General features: G+C 46.4%; 1 protein-coding gene across 11 annotated transcripts in view; it reads right to left on the bottom strand.

Moving 5' to 3' along the window:
• Positions 1-17,788, bottom strand: part of ERBIN (erbb2 interacting protein) — a 249,589-nt gene that overhangs the window by 47,170 nt on the left and 184,631 nt on the right. For all 11 annotated transcript variants that reach the window (XM_039544892.1, XM_039544893.1, XM_039544898.1 and 8 more), the window contains 6 exons: positions 9,646-9,790; positions 9,076-9,148; positions 6,462-6,591; positions 5,907-6,022; positions 4,275-4,344; positions 2,440-2,539 (listed from right to left, as the gene is read on the bottom strand). In XM_039544892.1, the coding sequence (XP_039400826.1) occupies positions 2,440-2,539; positions 4,275-4,344; positions 5,907-6,022; positions 6,462-6,591; positions 9,076-9,148; positions 9,646-9,790 (634 nt within the window). The remainder of the gene's footprint in view (positions 1-2,439; positions 2,540-4,274; positions 4,345-5,906; positions 6,023-6,461; positions 6,592-9,075; positions 9,149-9,645; positions 9,791-17,788) is intronic.

Genomic DNA, 17,788 nt, shown 5'->3' with positions numbered 1-17,788 from the left:
ATGTAGCCTGCTATAGTCGAGATGATTACAATGATATGTATTGAATAAATAAGGCAAATGTTGACATTTCAGCAAAATACATCTTTGAAGACAAATTTCAGTTGACTAATCTATACTTGGAGTGCATTACTATGTAGGTTTTTCCTACCTAAAAAAAATTAAAGGATTCAATCTATAGTTCTTTTTGAAACCTGGTTTTGGGATGGTGACCTTTCCTCCACTCCAAAGCAGTCATGAAGGAGAAGAGTACTTACTCCGCTTTTCTGCTTTCTTATATTGGGTCGGAACAACCCCTCACCCTTTTTGTAATAATACTATCACAATTTGGGATCAGAATGTGTGTTAAAAGATTATTATTAAGGTTGCGAAGTCACTAGGTTACAAAGGTCACGCAATTCTGACATTTACCAACTTCTGAGTACTTGATTTTACAACCTTAATAACGTTACTTTAACTTTTTGCATGTGGATAATTTCCTAGGTTCTCAGAAAAAGCAAATTTAAAAAAAAATAAAAAATCAGAAATTCCATCTTGTGGCATCATGTTGATAACCACATGGTTTATCAGCAGAGTTGGAACTTTTACATTCACTGCACAGAACTCTGCCACTTGAGCTGAAGTAGTAACTAACAACAGAAGTGGGTTGTCATCCTCCTTGTGGACTAACACTAGTGGGGGATGAGACACTTTGCCAGTAGGTTTCAGAGATTTTTGCTGACAGCAGCTGAATGGTGAGGAAAATGGAGTCTAGGATTCCATTCCAAGCTCTGAAGTGGCCAGGTATCCTTCTGCTTGTCCTCCAACAAGCCTACCTTCTTCTGCCCTGATCCCTCCAACCTGTCCCTGTGCCATTTCTTCCTCACCCCTGGCTCCTCATTCCAGACACATTCTTGTCACCTAGCCAAGTCCTTGTCTCCATTCCTCACCTGTCTCTTCCCAGTTAGTCTCCTTGCCCAACCAGCCCTATTCTCCACACTCCTTGAGTCCAACTCTCTTCACCCATTCCTGTTCTCTGACTTCCCGAACTTCCAGTCTCCTTGCCCAGCCAGTTCCAGCTCCTGGCTTCTCACTCTTTCTCCGATCTCTCTTTTCCCCGCAATCCTCACCTCAGAATCATAGACTCCCTATCAGGGTTCCTATTGCTAACTCAGCCTCCCCCTTCTTCAGCTCCTTTTCCCAATCTCTTTGCCAAGGCAGTCCTAGTTCTTTCTGCACATCCATGTCCTCATCAGATCTGTCCATCACCCACCCCTTCTCCACTCCTACCGATTCTCCGTTCTAATGTCCTTTCCCAAGCACTCCTAGTCTCCCCAGGTTCTCATCCACTCTCAGTCCCCTGCCACACTCCCAGTTTCCCTTGCCAGGAAACTGGTCCCAAACTCCTTACCCAACTAGTCCCAGTCCTCCCACTCACTTGCCCCAATCTTCCCTTCCTCTCCCTAGGTTCCTTGTCTCAATCTACTTCTTCTCCTACCCTCACCCCCAGTCCAGCTCTTGCCTTTTGCATCACAGTCAGGCAACTTCCTCCTTTACTTTACCTGGCCACCAACAGAAGAAACAGTCTCCCTGCTCCCAGATCCGGTTCCCAGCCCCACCCTGGATCAGAGCAGCAACTCTGCTGAGCTCCTATATCTCTGGGCTTGTGCATGTTCAGTTATTCTATGGCAATGGCACATGAAGAGTTTGGTCACACACAGAATCTGCTGCATGCTCAGTGTGGACAGAATCTCTGGAAATTCTATCTGCAAAGTTCTAACTTGTCTACCTACCATGTGCAACTTACATTTTGCAAAGGCTTACAACTTAGTCAAATCTGGGTGTTTTTTCATGGGAAGAGCAACAGCACGTCCCTGAAACAAAGGCCACCTCCGGACCCCTACCAACTTATAAGTTCCTGTGCCAAAGCATGGACATGCTAGAGCTTCGCAATGAAATGGCTTTAAGAACTTATTTTTTCCCAGTATGGCAAAACAATATATTTTTCCCTAACCTCATTCTTGGAAATGGCCATACCATTCTGGATCAAACTTTCAAAAAAAGTCAGTCTGAGGCAGACACCAGGCAGAGCAATTTCCAGCCCAAAAGGTTCATCTTTGGCAAAATTATAAGCAACTGAAAACAATATCTCTTATAATGGGATGAGTCAGGCAAACATAATAATAGAAGGCACTGCCAGTCCTGACCTCTATTTCTCTCTCTCTCACACACACACACACTCACTCGCTCTCCCCCCCCCCAGCCACTCTTCTCCCCCCCATTTAATAATCCCTGGACTTACTCAGTTCTACCTCTGATAAGTTATTGTTCACATTCTTCAGACAAATTTTCGTCAAATTGTTCTTGGTTTTAGATCTATATATTGAAAGTCATGTTCTCTGAACTCTTTTCCATTTTTACTTTCACTGGTCAGCATTTTTGACAAAAAGAATCAATTCCTACCATCCTCACTCCTTGGTTGCTGGGGGAACATGTAATTAGTAAGCACTGTTTTCTGTGTTTCAGGGTCGACTTCTTTTTGAAGGGGGATGAGCGGTTTAGACTGAGAAAAGAAAAAATACTATGAGAATATACATGTGTAATATTCAAATAGAATCTCAACATTGAAATTCCTGCTACTTATCTACCCAATGCAGATTAGATTTTGAAGACTGTGATCTGTCTGGCATTAATTCCCATGTATTCTTCTCTGAAGGATTTTTACAAGTTATACAAAATAAAGTTATATCAAAGAAGTGCATATTTAATAATAATAGTGTGGGAATTCTATAAACAAAAACACTGTATAATAGTGTATTAGAGATGCATAAAACGGATAGATACGTTTACACGACAAAGTATTCAGTTTCATTCTATGAATGAATGACATTTCATAGTCCCCAAATATTCTACATCTGGAGCTTACATTATCCATTTGAAACTGCAGGGAAGTGCATAGAACAGAACAATTTTCTAAACTAAAATTTGATCAGGACAATAGGTTCAGTGCCCTGCCTTACAAAAAATGTAAAGGATCTTGAAATTACCAGTGTGGTTGCTACCTCTGTTTTCAGAGTAGCAGCCATGTTAGTCTGTATCCGCAAAAAGAACAGGAGTACTTGTGGCACCTTAGGGACTAACAAATTTAATTTGAGCATAAGCTTTCGTGGGCTACAGTCCACTTCATCGGATGCATGCAGTGGAAAATACAGTAGGAAGATATATATATATATATATACACACACACGCAGAGAACATGAAACAATGGGTGTTACCATACACACTCTAATGAGAGTGATCAGTTAAGGTGAGCTATTACCAGCAGGAGAGAAAAAAAAAACTTTTTGTAGTGGTAATCAAAATGGTCCATTTGCATCAGTTGACAAGAAGTTGTGAGGAACAGTGGTGGTGGTGGTGGTTGGGGGGGGGGGGGGACGACACACACTTCAATCTCCCTGGTCACTCCATTACATACCTAAAGGTCGCAGTATTACAACAACAAAAACTTCAAAAACAGACTCTAATGGGAGACTGCTGAATTGGAATTAATTCGCAAAATGGACACCATTAAATTAGGCTTGAATAAAGACTGGGAGTGGATGGGTCATTACACAAAAACTATTTCCCCATGTTTATTCCCCCCACCCCCCACAGTTCCTCACAACTTCTTGTCAACTGCTGCAAATGGACCATTTTGATTACCACTACAAAAAGTTATTTTTCTCTCCTGCTGGTAATAGCTCCCCTTGACTGATCACTCTCGTTAGAGTGTGTATGGTAACACCCATTGTTTCATGGTGTGTGTGTGTGTGTGTGTGTGTGTGTGTGTGTGTGTGTGTGTCTGTCTGTCTGTCTGTCTGTCTGTCTGTCTGTCTTCCTACTGTATTTTCCACTGCATGCATCCGATGAAATGGGCTGTAGCCCACGAAAGCTTATGTTCAAATACATTTGTTAGTCTCCAAGGTGCCACAAGTACTCCTGTTCTTTTTACCTCTGTTTTATATCGCAGCTGAAATAACGTATAATATAACACCAATCCGGGCACTGGTTCAGTACTGACTCAGAGAAGAGAGTGTTATCTACTATTGGATTGCCAGAAGTATGAATGTCTCCCGTTCATATGCCACTCACTGCTGTTTAGCTTACAAAAACTGAGGAAATTACAACTCAAGGTTGTCTTGGTGTATCTGCAGATTATCACTTTTTACCCAACTGATTATTCCATAAAATTAACTATTTCTATTGAGAGTAACTTGGACAAATACCAATTATACAAACTTATTAAAAATATTTTTCACCTGATTGTCTGATAGCCACATCGCAGTCAGCTGTTGTAGCTTTGTAAAGCTATAGGGCAAATTCTTCAGTCTGTGAAAGAAACATCACAATACACAAGGCAAAAAATTAATCTAAGTATGGCTGTCAAGACTAACGGTCTATTCAGAAACAATGCTATATCTATATAGCCTCTAAAAAGCTTGCAAAACATTTAAAGAAAATATTGCTAGATAAATAGAAAGGTAATAATTCGAGCAGCAAACCGTTTCATTTCCAGTAAATGCTAAAGCTGTGTTGAGAAAGATAATTCCATTTTGTGGAGCAGTTCAATATTTTGAAATTTGGTATTGTTTTGTTTAGCTACAACCTCCTGCCTCCCGCCTGTCCCCCCACCCCCCAAAAAAGTCTAAACTGTCACTAAAGTGAAGGAGAAAATCCAAATAGTGGGCTTTCCTAGATCTGCAGACCCTAGAACTTCTGCAGTCTCCAACTCTGAGACAGTACACCTGGTGGGCTGCCGAGGAGCCAGGTAGGCAAGCTGGCAGGTAACTAGGCTGTGTTCCATTGGAATCTTGCTTCACTTCCAGAGGAACTTTGCCAAAATCGAATGATCTCTGTGAAATGTTTCAATTTCAATGGAATGGCAAATTCCTGCAAAGAAATGTTTTATCACAATTTCACTGACCAGTCTAATAAATGCAGAGATGCATTCAAAATACTATACAATGTACCGTGATAGTATTCTGTATCCAGGGCCGGCTTCAGACCCCAGCGCGCCAAGCGCGCGCATGGGGCGGCATTTTAACTGGAGGGCAGCAGGCGGGTCCGGCGGACCTTCCGCAGTCATGCCTGCGGGAGGTCCAACGGAGCTGCGGGATGACTGGACCTCCCGCAGGCATGACTGTGGCAGCTGCGCTAGTCCTGCGGCTCGTGTGGACCTCCTGCAGGCATGCCTGCGGAAGCTCCACCGTAGGCGCGGGACCAGCGGCACGTCTGCGGGAGGTCCCACGGAGGCGCTAGACCGGCGCCCGGCAGCGCGAGCGGCGCAGCGCGCCACCCTGCTTGCGGTGGCGGAATTCGTAGAACCGCCCCTGTCTGTATCCTGCCTTGTACTGTTCCTACATATATGGCATTCAAGTCTTTCCTGAAATACTGATTCAGATAGTCTTATAAATTTAACTCCAAAAGAATAAATGTTGATGATTATGAATGAGATGAAGTTGTGCCACACAAGGAAAAAAAGATATACATTAAAACCACTTGGGCTTAGCAACTACAACATATCTGCTGGATTCACATGCAGCTGGAAGAGTACAATAGCAATAAAAATGTGAAATAGTGCAGTTCTGCTTCATGAATCACTCCTACTGCAGTGACTGGAAAGGAATAAAGAAGCTTTTACAAAATGTAGAGGTGTCCAAATATATGCAGTAAGACGATTAGTGTGACAAATAATAAAATATAAATGAAAGGTGTTATTTTAATTTTAAGATGAGAAAAAACTCCAAGAGAAAGATCACAATATTTTTGGAAGAATAGAGTGAAAAGGATTATATTTTGTAAAAAATGTCTTGGAGACACAATGCATTCCAATCTCTGCAATGCTTCTGCATTTTATGCCATAATTAACTAAATGAATGCAATTCACAAACCTATTGTCACTTAGATTGATGACTTTTAATTTCTGCATATCACCCATTTCTTCAGGGAGAAATTCAAGCTTGTTGGAATGCAGAAATAGCACTGTTACATTTTTCCAGTTTCCAATCTGAAAAAATAAATAATTATTCAGCTTTACAACTCTACTTACACTGATTCACAATATTACAATGAACACATCTAATATTAAATTTTATTTTGTGTGTACAATTTTATTTGCTTTATTCTTAAATATGAAAGTGAATATACCATTATAATATTAAGTAAAAGTAATTATTATTTTCTTCATTTTGTATCATGTTGTTTATGAGCTAACAATTCAGACATTACTTTTGCAAAACCAAGCTTGCCTCAAAATATTTCAATACTTGGATTGCAATTGCTTGAAAGTCACTATATGTACATCAATGAATTTTTAAAATATTTTCAGAAAATCCACTCAAAATCTGTCACTTTAGTATCTGAAGTGAACAGAACTAAGGTAAGTATAAAATATAGTCTAATATCCAGGTAATATGGATTAATATGGGCTCTAAGCAAAAACATACCTCTGGTGGCAGCTGTGTTAAAAAATTATGATCTGAAGCAAAGGTCCTTATGTTAGTGAGTTGCCCAATAGATGAAGGCAAAGCTTCAATCTCATTGAAACTACAATCCAGTTCTTCTACTGATATTAGCCTGAACAAAATTAAGAAATTCAAAATATTAACCTGAAATGTACATAAAAGCTTACTTGCTTTAACACTGCTTGCATCCGAAGAAGTGGGTATTCACCCACGAAAGCTCATGCTGCAAAACATCTGTTAGTCTATAAGGTGCCACAGGATTCTTTGCTGCTTCTACACAACCAGACTAACACAGCTACCCCTCTGATACTTGCTTTAACAATATAATTCTTAAAATACAAATAATTTTCATTATAATTAGAAAAAGGTTTATTTACAATTAAATTTATGGATGAAACTCAAATGCTTCAGAAACCTAAATAACCATTAAAAAATTCAGATACTTTTTGAACCTAAACTATACTGATACTTTCTCCTCATGTATTCAGGCCAAGTAGACTTTCCCTCTTAACTACCTGTAGCTTGTTTTTCAATCTCTGCTACCCCAACACAGTCCTTAAATCTAAATGGCTGATGACCTAGGTACCTCTGTCGTAGGGCCCGGCATCTCCACTTAAAATTTTTACACACTGCATCATACAGTGCTGTTTGAAGCACACCAGATAATGGAAACATTCAAAGTGGACAAGCCAGAATCAGAAAAATGTCAAGCTGGGACGGCAATGAAGGGATAAAGACTTCTTTAAGTCCTAAAAAGTAGGAATATGGCAGGTAGAGAGCAGTTGGTGCCAATGTGATGAGGACCTCATTAAGCAAACATTTTTAAAAGGTGAAGAATTGGGGCTGACGTGCAAACTTAACTTATTGTTTTACACAAGCTGGTTCACTTATGTCTCACAGTAAATAAACTGCAATTTGTAGCTGAGCACCTTAACTTTGAATTCTGATATCCAAACATAATTTAACAAATTTAATACAGCTAGGCAAAAACAACAATTGAATGAATGCCTGTAAGTTTTTACTATATCAACTCATTTTTTTAAAAAACAAGTCTAAATTCTCTACCGTATTTACATTTTGAACCAATGATTTTTAGTATTACTTTACTTGGTTTATTTTTTGATAAAAATGGTGAATACCTAATGACAATAAAAGATGAGTGGTTTGGCCCAAATCTGATTTGTTGACTCTGTTTAATCGGGGAAGAAATTCATGTCTCATTGTTAAAATGGAATGTATAAAATACCTGTTATTTGAGTTTATTTTAAATGTTTACAGTATGTAACTCACGCAGCCACAAATATGAAGCTGGGATCTTTTGTATACACTATGTCTCTCTACATTTTAATTTGACTGCATGTTTTACTAAACACATAAGAAAGGCTACATTTTACTCACGGGGAATTTTGACTTTTACTATATGCCTCTAATTAAAACTTGGGAAGGGTGCCACGGGTGCTCTGGGGGGGAGGGGAAGGGCAGTCCGGGGGTGCCGCGGGAGCTGGGGGAGGTGGCCCAGGACCAGGGGCGGCTCTACAAAGTAGGCTGCCCCAAGCAGCGCGGAGCGCTGCGCCGCCCTTCCCCAGTCCCGCGGCGGGTCCCCTCTTCCCGCGGCTCCGGCATCCTGGGGAGGACGTCATTTGGCTCCGGTGGAGCTCCACCGGAGCCCGGGACGAGCGGACCTGCCGCAGTCATGCCTGCGGGAGCTCAACCGGAGCCGCGGGAAGACGGGACCCGCCGCAGGCATGACTGCGGCAGGTCCGCTTGTCCCGGGCTCCGGTGGACCTGCCGCAGGCATGCCGGCGGGAGCTCCACCGGAGCCAAATGACGCCCTCCCCAGGATGCCGCCCCAAGCGGGCGCTTGGCCCGCTGGTGCCTAGAGCCGCCCCTGCCCAGGACCCCTGCTGGTGCTGTGGGGGGGGGGGAGGGCTGGCGGGACTGGCAAGGGCTGCCTACACGGCTCCGAGTCCTTGCAGCTCTTAGGTAGCAGAGGGGCCAGGGGACTTCGCACGCTGCTCCCGCCATAAGCGCTGGCCAATGGGAGCTGTGGGAGCAGGGCTTGCGGGCACAGCCAGCACGGAGCCCCCTGACCTCTCTGCTGCCTAGGAGCTGCAGGGCCATGTCAGTGGGAGCCAGGGAGCCCCCCACCCCGAGGAAAGCACCCCCTGCATTCTCCATCTCCTAACCCCCTCCAACACACCCAAACTGCTGCTGCTGGCAATGGGGTTGCCCGGCTTGGTCAGCCCCTGAGCCAGCACCAGCCCCTGCAGAAGTCATGGAAAGTCACGGAATCTGTGAACAGCCTTACGCATAAGTATTGTTTTATGCTCCCATACTTCCAGTTCATTTCTCACATATATTGATGCCTGAATTTCTGAATGCAGGATTCAGCTCCTTGAAAATACAGTTACATACAGCCAACTAGCAGTTGGATGTGAAGGCTACTGTTGAACATCATTATCTCATGGAGAGAGATTAGTGCAACCAGTCATACCAAGCAAAGATATAGGTATACCACCACCATAGAAAGAAGAACATTGTTAATGAAGAACTTGCAGAAAAACAAGGCAAAGTTTTGTTCAGGTGAAACACTTACCCTCCTATGGAGTCTGGCAAATACATCAACTGGTTTTCATCAATTTTAAGTGTTGTTACTTTCTTTAGTGAACCTGTTGTAAAATGAAAATCTAATCAAAAAAAGAGTATTCAAATAAAAAGAGTGTAATTTCTTCAAATAGAGGAAGTTGCAGTTAAGAATAAATGTTACTGGCAAGTCATGTCTTCCATATTACCTGAAATCTTGGGAAACATATATGCTATGTATCTCGTGAGGAAATAAGCAGATTAGTTTACAGAGTTTCATTTCCAGCTCATCATATATGTCAGCCACACAGAAAAGTTAAACCCCTCATCTCTAGTTAAAGTTAATACTTTGCCATTCATTTACAAAAAGTTTTTCAAAATTTATGAAAAAACTGCAATTCCAGAATGTTAGTCAACCATGCATTATGATTTTATCCAATGTCTTGCACAATTATGAACAGAACAGTTTATTACTGTTTTGCTTTTGGGTCCATAGGCTATTCCAAGTTGTATTCCATAAAGTTTTGTGCAACAGCTACCTTAATTTTTTTTTAAAGTGCATAAATTAGATGATAATACAAACCTATGGACTCTGGAAGTTGCTGAAGTGAATTACTGGATAATAGCAGGTCTTGTAGGCTTTCACAGCCTGAAACACCTTCTTCAACTATTTCAATGTTGTTTTTAGAAACATCCAAGTAGGTCAGCTGTTTCAAGCTGCCAATTAACTAAATGTGAGGGGAAAAAATGGGTTAACTCTGCAACTTCAATCAACAAAGAAAGCCATTATTTCTGACAGTCTACTGATTCTAAAGCTGCGTTTCTCAAACTGGGGGTCCTGACCCAAAAGGGGGTTGCAAGACTATTGTAGTGGGGGTCATGAGAGTGGTTACTGCTGGCCAGGCGCTCAGCTCTGAAGGCAGCGCTGCCACCACCAGCAGTACATAAGTAAGGGTGGCATGGTATGGAGAGGGGTTGTCACAGCCTGAACTATTTTCAAAGGGGGTCCTCTGCTCTAAAGTATCATGCTGCAAGAGAAGATAAAACAAAGTATTATTAGCATCATGGTGTAACTTTGATATTAAATAGCCAAACTATATCATGCTACTAAATTTATTTTTAAAATATATAAATATCAGAATGTGATGTATAGTTGTATGCAAGCCTGCACAGTTTAAATGTAAACAATCCAGTTATTCTTCTTCGAGTGATTGCTCATATGCATTCCAGTTAGGTGTGTGCGCGCCGCGTGCACGTTCGTCGGAAGATTTTTACCCTAGCAACACTCGGTGGGTCGGCTGGGCGCCCCCTGGAGTGGCGCCGCTATAGCGCCAGATATATACCCCTGCCAACCCATCCGCCCCTCAGTTCCTTCTTACCGCCTGTGTCGGTCGTTGGAACAGTGGAGCGCGGCTTAGCTGACCTCCACTTCCCTGGCTACTCGTAGTTTCTCTCGTTAATTCTTGTATATAGTTCAGATTTATATAGTTGTAGTTAACTTTATTCGTTTGTAGTATAAGTTAATGTATTTAGTTCACAGGGGTTTGGGGATTATCCCCTTCCCCGCACCCGGTGCCGGGTACGATGCCCGGTTCACAGGGTTTCACAATGCTCGGCCGGCCACAAGCCGATGCCGACAAGAGATCCTCTCCTAAGTGCCTCGAGGAATCTCAACTAACAGATAAGTGCCGCATTTGTAAGGCCTTTAAGCCGAGAACAAAAGGGGAGCAGGACTTTCATCTCAAGCAGCTCCTGAGGGAGGCAGCTCTTGCTCCTCCGCTCTCGGCACCGAGCGCTGGTTAGTCTTCAAGAAGCGCTCCCTCGGCACCAGATCGCCGGTACCGCCAAGGCCTCTCGGCACCGGCCGTCGCTGGCTCTGACGTCCGCTCGGCATGGATCCCTCTCCTGGAGGATGAAGAGGCACAAGACTCTTGCTGCGCCGAGCCGCCTGCTCCGCAGCCCGAGCGCTATACTAAGCCGGACCGCCCGGCACCAATATCTGCTGCGGCACCGACAGTCTCGGCACCGTCGACTCTGGCCATGCAAGAGCCGTCGAGTCCGGTACCGGAAAGCTCCCCGGTACGAGCCGTGATTGAGCTCACTATTAAGCTGCGTCAGAGCCGCCTGCTCCGCAGCCTGAGCGCTATAATAAGTCGGTCTGCCCGGTTCTGATACCCGCTGCGGCACCGACAATATCGGCACCGTCGACTGCGGCCACGCAAGAGCCGTCGAGTCCAGTGTCTGAACGCTCCCCGGTGTGAGCCGTGGTTGAGCTCACTATTCCCTCCACGCCAGAGAAATTTCCACGGCGAGGGAGCTGATGGCAATGACAGCGCCTGCGCTGCCTCAACCCCCAGCACCGCCTGTGCGGGTTATATTGTCAATCGGCAAGCCTGCCTTGCTCAGACCACCCTGCATCGGCACCGCAGAGTGGCAACGTTCACGTTTGCGGTCCCGCAGATGTTCTCGGTCTCGTCGCCAAGCCAGGTGCCGACACCGCTCACGGTCCTGGCACCGTTCTCCATTTCGGTATCGGTCGTACTCGCGGCACCGATCAGCGTCCCGTTCGCCGACCTGGTACACTCGGCGCCGATCCAGCTCTCGGCACCGCTCCAGGCACTGGATCTCGGTCGACCTCCCGGCACCGCTCCGGTCGCAGGTCCCATTCTCGCTCCCGGTACCGGTATGTCTCCCGGTACCAATCCCCGGTGCCGCGTCGAGCGACATCAGCTAAAGAGGGAGACTCTGCCCAGGGCTTTTAGCTCCTCCATGGCCATCCATTCGGATGTGCACACCAGAGTCTTCCAGGTGCCCAGGCACAGGACCCTGACCCCCATCAGTGGCCACCCTGTACATCTTGGGCGTGCCCTCAGGCCAAAGGCCTACCTGTGATCCCATCTTGCTCTGTTCCATCAGAGCACTGGGTGCCAGAGGCGACAGTTAGCCATCCCCCTCCGACCGGTACGGAGGAAGCCCCGGTTCAGCCACCGGATTCCCACATCCCACCGAATCAGGAGGTCGCCCAGGAGCGTGCGCCCACACAGGACCCACTTGTCCCCGGCCTTTCTTCTCCCTCCTCTCCAGATGAGGCGGTAGCAGGAGCGTACTCTTCGGGCCCTCCCCTAATCGACTTGGGGGCCCATCAGGACCTCCCGAGACGGGTGGCATTCAATATGAATCTCCAAGTGGCCACTATCCCGCCCGTGGGCACGGGAGTCGAATGCATGTGCATGGTATCCTCCAGGGGCGACAGGCACCTATATGTACGTCTTTCCCCCTGCTCCCTTGTCATCTAGTCCATCAATGAGATGCAACGCCATGGCCAACAGGTACCAGCCCCTAAATCCAAGGGGGCTAGGCGAATGGACTTCCTGGGCCATAAGATGTACTCGGCAGGCACCCTGCAACTTCGCGTAGCAAACCAGCAAGCCCCGCTTAGCCGTTACTATGGGTGGCGGTGGGAGAATTTACGGAGTCGGTTTCTCAGAACTCCCGTCAAAAGTTTGATGCCCTCCTGGAAAAAGGGACGAAAGGGGCGAGAGCTTCCCTCCAGATCTTGTTGGATGTAGCTGACTCCGCAGCCACGACTCTGGCCTCGGGTGTTGCCAAGAGGCGCATTTCATGGCTCCAGTTATCGAGCCTTCCCTCGCAGCTGCTGCACACTATACAGGACTTGTCCTTCAATGATAAAGGCCTGTTCTCAAAAAAAAAAAAAAAAAAAAAAAAAAAAAACACAACTGACCCTAGGCTGCAAGGCCCAAAGGACAGCAAGGTCACTATGCAGTCCCTCTCGGCATGTACATGCCGATGTTTCACTGCCAACCTTTCCGCCCAGCCTCGCCGCCCTTACCCTGCACCTAGACAAAGACAGAGTTTTGCCAGCAGGCGTCGCTGAGGCAGTCGTAGGCGTTGGTCAGGACCCCAAAAGGGCCAAAATCAGGGTCCTCCTAACTACCAATTGGGCAAAAGCCTATTCCTCCTCGTTCCTCTTAGGCACCCCTCTCACAAGCAATTCCTCTTGCAAGACGTGCAGATGCTCCTCCCCATCGGAGCTATAGAGGAGGTTCCAAGGACGAAAGGGGCAAAGGGTTCTAGTACCACTAATTCCTGATCCCCAAGGTGAAGGGAGGTCTCAGACCTATCCTAGACCTGCGGGAGCTCAACAAGTTTATGATATATCTGGAGTTCCGCATGGTATCCATGGGGACCGTCATCCCATCCTTGGATCCCGGAGACTGATATGCCGCCCTCGATATGAAGGGCGCGTATTTTCACATCGCCGTTTATCTTCCACACAGAAGGTACCTCCGGTTTGTGGCCAACCGTCATTTTCGGTTTACTGTCCTCCCGGTTGGCCTCTATACAGCCCCATGTGTATTCACAGTGTCTGGCTGTAGTCACCGCCCTCTCCGCCACCGTCGGATACACGTTCTCCGTATCTAGACGATTGGCTCATTCGAGGGACCACCGGGCCCAAGTTACCACTCATGTGGGCGTTGACAAGGTCCTATTCCTGCGTTTAGGCCTGATGATCCATATACAGGAATCCACCCTGATTCCCACACAGGGAATAGACTTAACTGGGGGCCATCCTGGACTCCAGTATCGCACAGCCTGCTTACCTACGCCTTGATTTCACGCGATGGTAACCACTGTACAAGGTCTACGGACCTTCCCGACAACTTTGGCTCGAACTTGCCTAGGTTTCCTGGGTCACATGGCTGCCTACACGTTCGTAACCAAACATGCCAGGCTTCGCCTCCGTACACTTTAATCGTGACTCACCTCGGTGTACCACCCGGGCAGAGACAGCATGGTCATGGTCACCTCGACCCCCCCCCCCCCGAGCATCCTAGGCTCCCTCGACTGGGGGTCGACGCCCTCCCTGATGTGCGCAGGGATGCTGTTCCATCCACCTCACCCCTCGGTGTCCCTCATGATGGACTCCCATCTCTCGGCTGGGGTGCTCACTTGGGTCAGTTTCGCACTCAAGGCCTTCGGTTGGCTCAACAGCTGTCCTTGCCCATCAATATCCGGGAGCTGAGAGCAGTCTGCCTTGTGTACCAGGCGCTGCAGCACCACCTGCAAGGCTGTTGTGTCTCTGTGTTCACAGACAACACAACGGCCACGCGTTGCATAAACAAGCCCGGAGGAGCACGGTCCTCCCCTCTTTGCAGGGAGCTATCCAGCTCTGGGACTCCCACACAGCCCAATCAATGGACCTGGTAGCGTCCTTTCTTCCAGGGGTCAGGAACACTCTGGCGGATCGCCTCAGCAGATCCTTCCTGTCTCTCAAGTGATCGATTCCTCCGGACGTTATCCATTCCATTTCCGGAAGTGGGGTTTTCCCCGCATAGTCCTCTTCGCTCTCGCGAGAACAGAACAAGAGAGAAGTTCTGCTCATTCCGAGGCCTCTCCCCGGGCTCGATCTTGGCTGCTTTTCTGATGCCGTGGACGAGCCGTCTGCCGCACGCTTTCCCGCCGTTCCCGCTGGTTCACAGGGTCCTGCTAAAACTCCACAGGGACAGAGCGCACCTAATCATGATCGCTCCAGCGTGACCTAGGCAGCACTGGTACACCATGTTGCTAGACCTGTCGGTAGCCAACCCGATTCCCCTGCCTCTTTGTCCAGACCTCATAACGCAGGATCACGGCAAACTTCACCACCCAGCCCTGCAATCCCTGCACCTCACAGCATGCCTGCTGCGGGTCTAAACCGATCCGAGTTACGTTGTTCTACCTCGGTTCTACAGGAGTCTCCTGGGTGGTAGGAAGCCTTCCACTCAGTTAACGTATCTGGCCAACTGGAAGTGTTTCTCTTGCTGCTACGAAACACCAATGTTTCTCCCACCGAGGTTCCGATCCATTCCATCTTGGACTACCTCTGATCTTTCAAACAGCAGCACCTGGTGTGGTCATCATTAAGGGTACACTTGGCAGCCATCTCTACCTTCCACCCAGGGGAGAGTGGCCGCTCCATATTCTCACACTCTGTGGTTTCTAGGTTCCTCAAGGGCTTGGGGCGTTTATATCCCCAGGTTCGCCGCCCCGCCAAAACCTGGGTCTTCAACCTGGTTATAACCAGACTCATGCCTGCCCCATTCGAGCCACTGACAACATGCTCGCTGAGATACCTGCCCTGGAAGACAGTTTTTTCCTTGTGGCCTTTGCATCTGCCAGACGAGTCTCCGAGCTTCAGGCTCTCACGGTGGACCCACGGTTTACTGTGTTTCTCAAGGACAAGGTGCGGTTGTGACCACGTCCGGCCTTCCTCCCTAAGGTGCTGTTGACCTTTCATATCAACCAGGATATCTTCCTTCCGGTCTTCTTTCCGAAGCCACATTCATCGCGAAGGGAGCACATTTGCCCTCCCTAGACGTCCATAGGGAGCTCGCTTTTTATATCGATCGGACAAAGCCCTTTCGTACGCCCCAACTCTTCGTTGTATTGGCAGACCGGATGAAGGGCCTACCTGTCTCCTCCCAGAGGTTTTCATCTTGGGTGACGCCGTGCATTTGCACCTCTTGTGACTTGGCCCATGTTCCATCGAGCCACCTTACTGCTCGTTTCACCAGGGCTCAGGCTTCTTCTGCTGCCTTCCTGACTCACATACCCTTCCAGGGGCTATGTTGTGCTACTACCTGGTCCTTGGTCCACACCTTTGCCTTATTGGTCTAACAGTCCAGAGATGATGCAGCCTTTGGCTCAGCAGTTTGCATTCTGCAACATCTCACTCCGACCCCACCGCCTACGTAAGGCTTGGGAATCACCTAACTGGAATGCATATGAGCAATCACTCGAAGAAAAGACGGTTACTCACCGTTGTAACTGTTGTTCTTCTAGATGTGTTGCTCATATCCATTCCAGACCTGCCCTCCTTCCCCACTGTTGGAGTAGCCGGCAAGAAGGAACTGAGGGGCGGATGGGTCGGCAGGGGTATATATCTGGCGCTATAGCGGCGCCACTCCAGGGAGCGCCCAGCCGACCCACCAAGGGTTGCTAGGGTAAAAATCTTCTGACAAACGTGCACGCGGCGCGCACACACCTAACCAGAATGGATATGAGCAACACATCTTGAAGAACAACAGTTACAACGGTGAGTAACCGTCTTTTGGGGTTTCTTTTTAAGATTAATTAATTTTACAATTCAGTTTCTGAGCCAGTTAGTACTCTTCCAGTCTGAAGACTTAGGTTCAGGAACACTCTTTAATTTAGCACAAGCAGAGACTGTACCTAATGTAACATGGAAGTGTCATAATTTATCATAGGTGAAGCAGCATTATTGCTCTTCAAGTACTCAACTTTCTCCCTGATGCATACAGTTTTTGTAGAGTTGAACCCTACTTTTCCTTAAAAAGCAACTCCAATGGCAATCATTAACTGGACTAGGTTGAGGGATTAAACAAGCAAAAACCTAAGCTCTTCATATTTTTACTTTAAACTTTCTTATTTTTCTGCATGGCTCAAGCATACACAAATGTTTATGAACACTAAACCAGCTAACACCACTATATGTCACTTATGGACAGTTTTACCAAACTTAGGCTGTATAGTATAGAGAAAGGCTTTTAAAAAAAACGTATCCAAGGAATAATTCATTGAAATGGGAAAAGAGACTAAGGATGGCTTTAGATCAGTTCCTAGAAAAGTTCTGTAGACAAAAGTAGACTGACTACAAGCCTCAAATGTCCGAAGAGCACTCTGAAGTACAATTTATTTAAAAAAAAAAAAAAATCAGCCATGAAGTTCCAAAATAATCAAATTGCTGTAATTATAAGAACATAAGAAAGGCCATACTGTGTCAGACCAAAATTCCATCTAGCTCAGTATCCTGTCTTCCGGCAGTGGCCAATGCCAGGTGCTCCAGAGGGAATGAACAGAACAGGTAATCATCAAGTGATCTAGTCTGTCACCCATTTCCAGCTTCTGGCAAACAGAGACTACAGGCACCATCCCTGCCCATCCGGGCTAATAGTCATTGATTGACCTATCCTCCATCAATTTATCTACCCTATATACTCATTCATGAGCAGAATATTTTTGGTAAAAAAGTGATGCATCAAAGAGCGGGAGGGCCAGCTTATAAACGGGTCTACACTAAAATTTGATCATTTTAAACTTTATGGAATCATTGAATTGAATATCCAATACATTGTCGTTTTGTTTAGCTGGAGCATCTGCAGGCATGGAGCCCCTCCGCTCCCTGTGGCCATTGGCTGGGAATAGCAAACCACAGCCACAGGGAGCTGAGGGGCTCCCATGCCTGCAGATGCTCCAGGTAAACAAAACATCCCAACCTGCCAGCGGCTTACCCTGACTGGCTGGGAGCCAAAGTTTTCCAAACCCTAAAATATAGGGTCGTCTTATGAAAGGGTCATACAGCTTTTGCTATTTTTACTTATCCATCTTGGGGCGTTGGCTTATAAACAAACGGGCTAATGAACTCTGTTATAGTCTTGGCCTTCACAGCATCTTCTGGCAAAGAGTTCACAGAACGCACAGTCAACCTGTGGAAGAAATACTTCCTTTTGTTTGTTTTAAACCTGCTGCCTATCAATTTTATTTGGTGACCCCAAGTATATACTATATATTTTAAGGCTCATTAGAACAGGAATAAAATGTCAGTATGGACTGTACATAACTGTAACTGAGATCCAGAATATAGAGCCCGACCCTAAACCTATTACAATCAATGGGAGCATTTGTACTGGCTTCAAGTTGGCTCT

This window comes from Mauremys reevesii, linkage group 6, assembly GCF_016161935.1.
Source record: "Mauremys reevesii isolate NIE-2019 linkage group 6, ASM1616193v1, whole genome shotgun sequence".
In the NCBI taxonomy this organism is placed as follows: domain Eukaryota; kingdom Metazoa; phylum Chordata; order Testudines; family Geoemydidae; genus Mauremys; species Mauremys reevesii.
The sequence above is the reverse complement of the archived record's forward strand: the minus strand, read 5'-3'. Positions and strand labels throughout refer to the sequence as shown.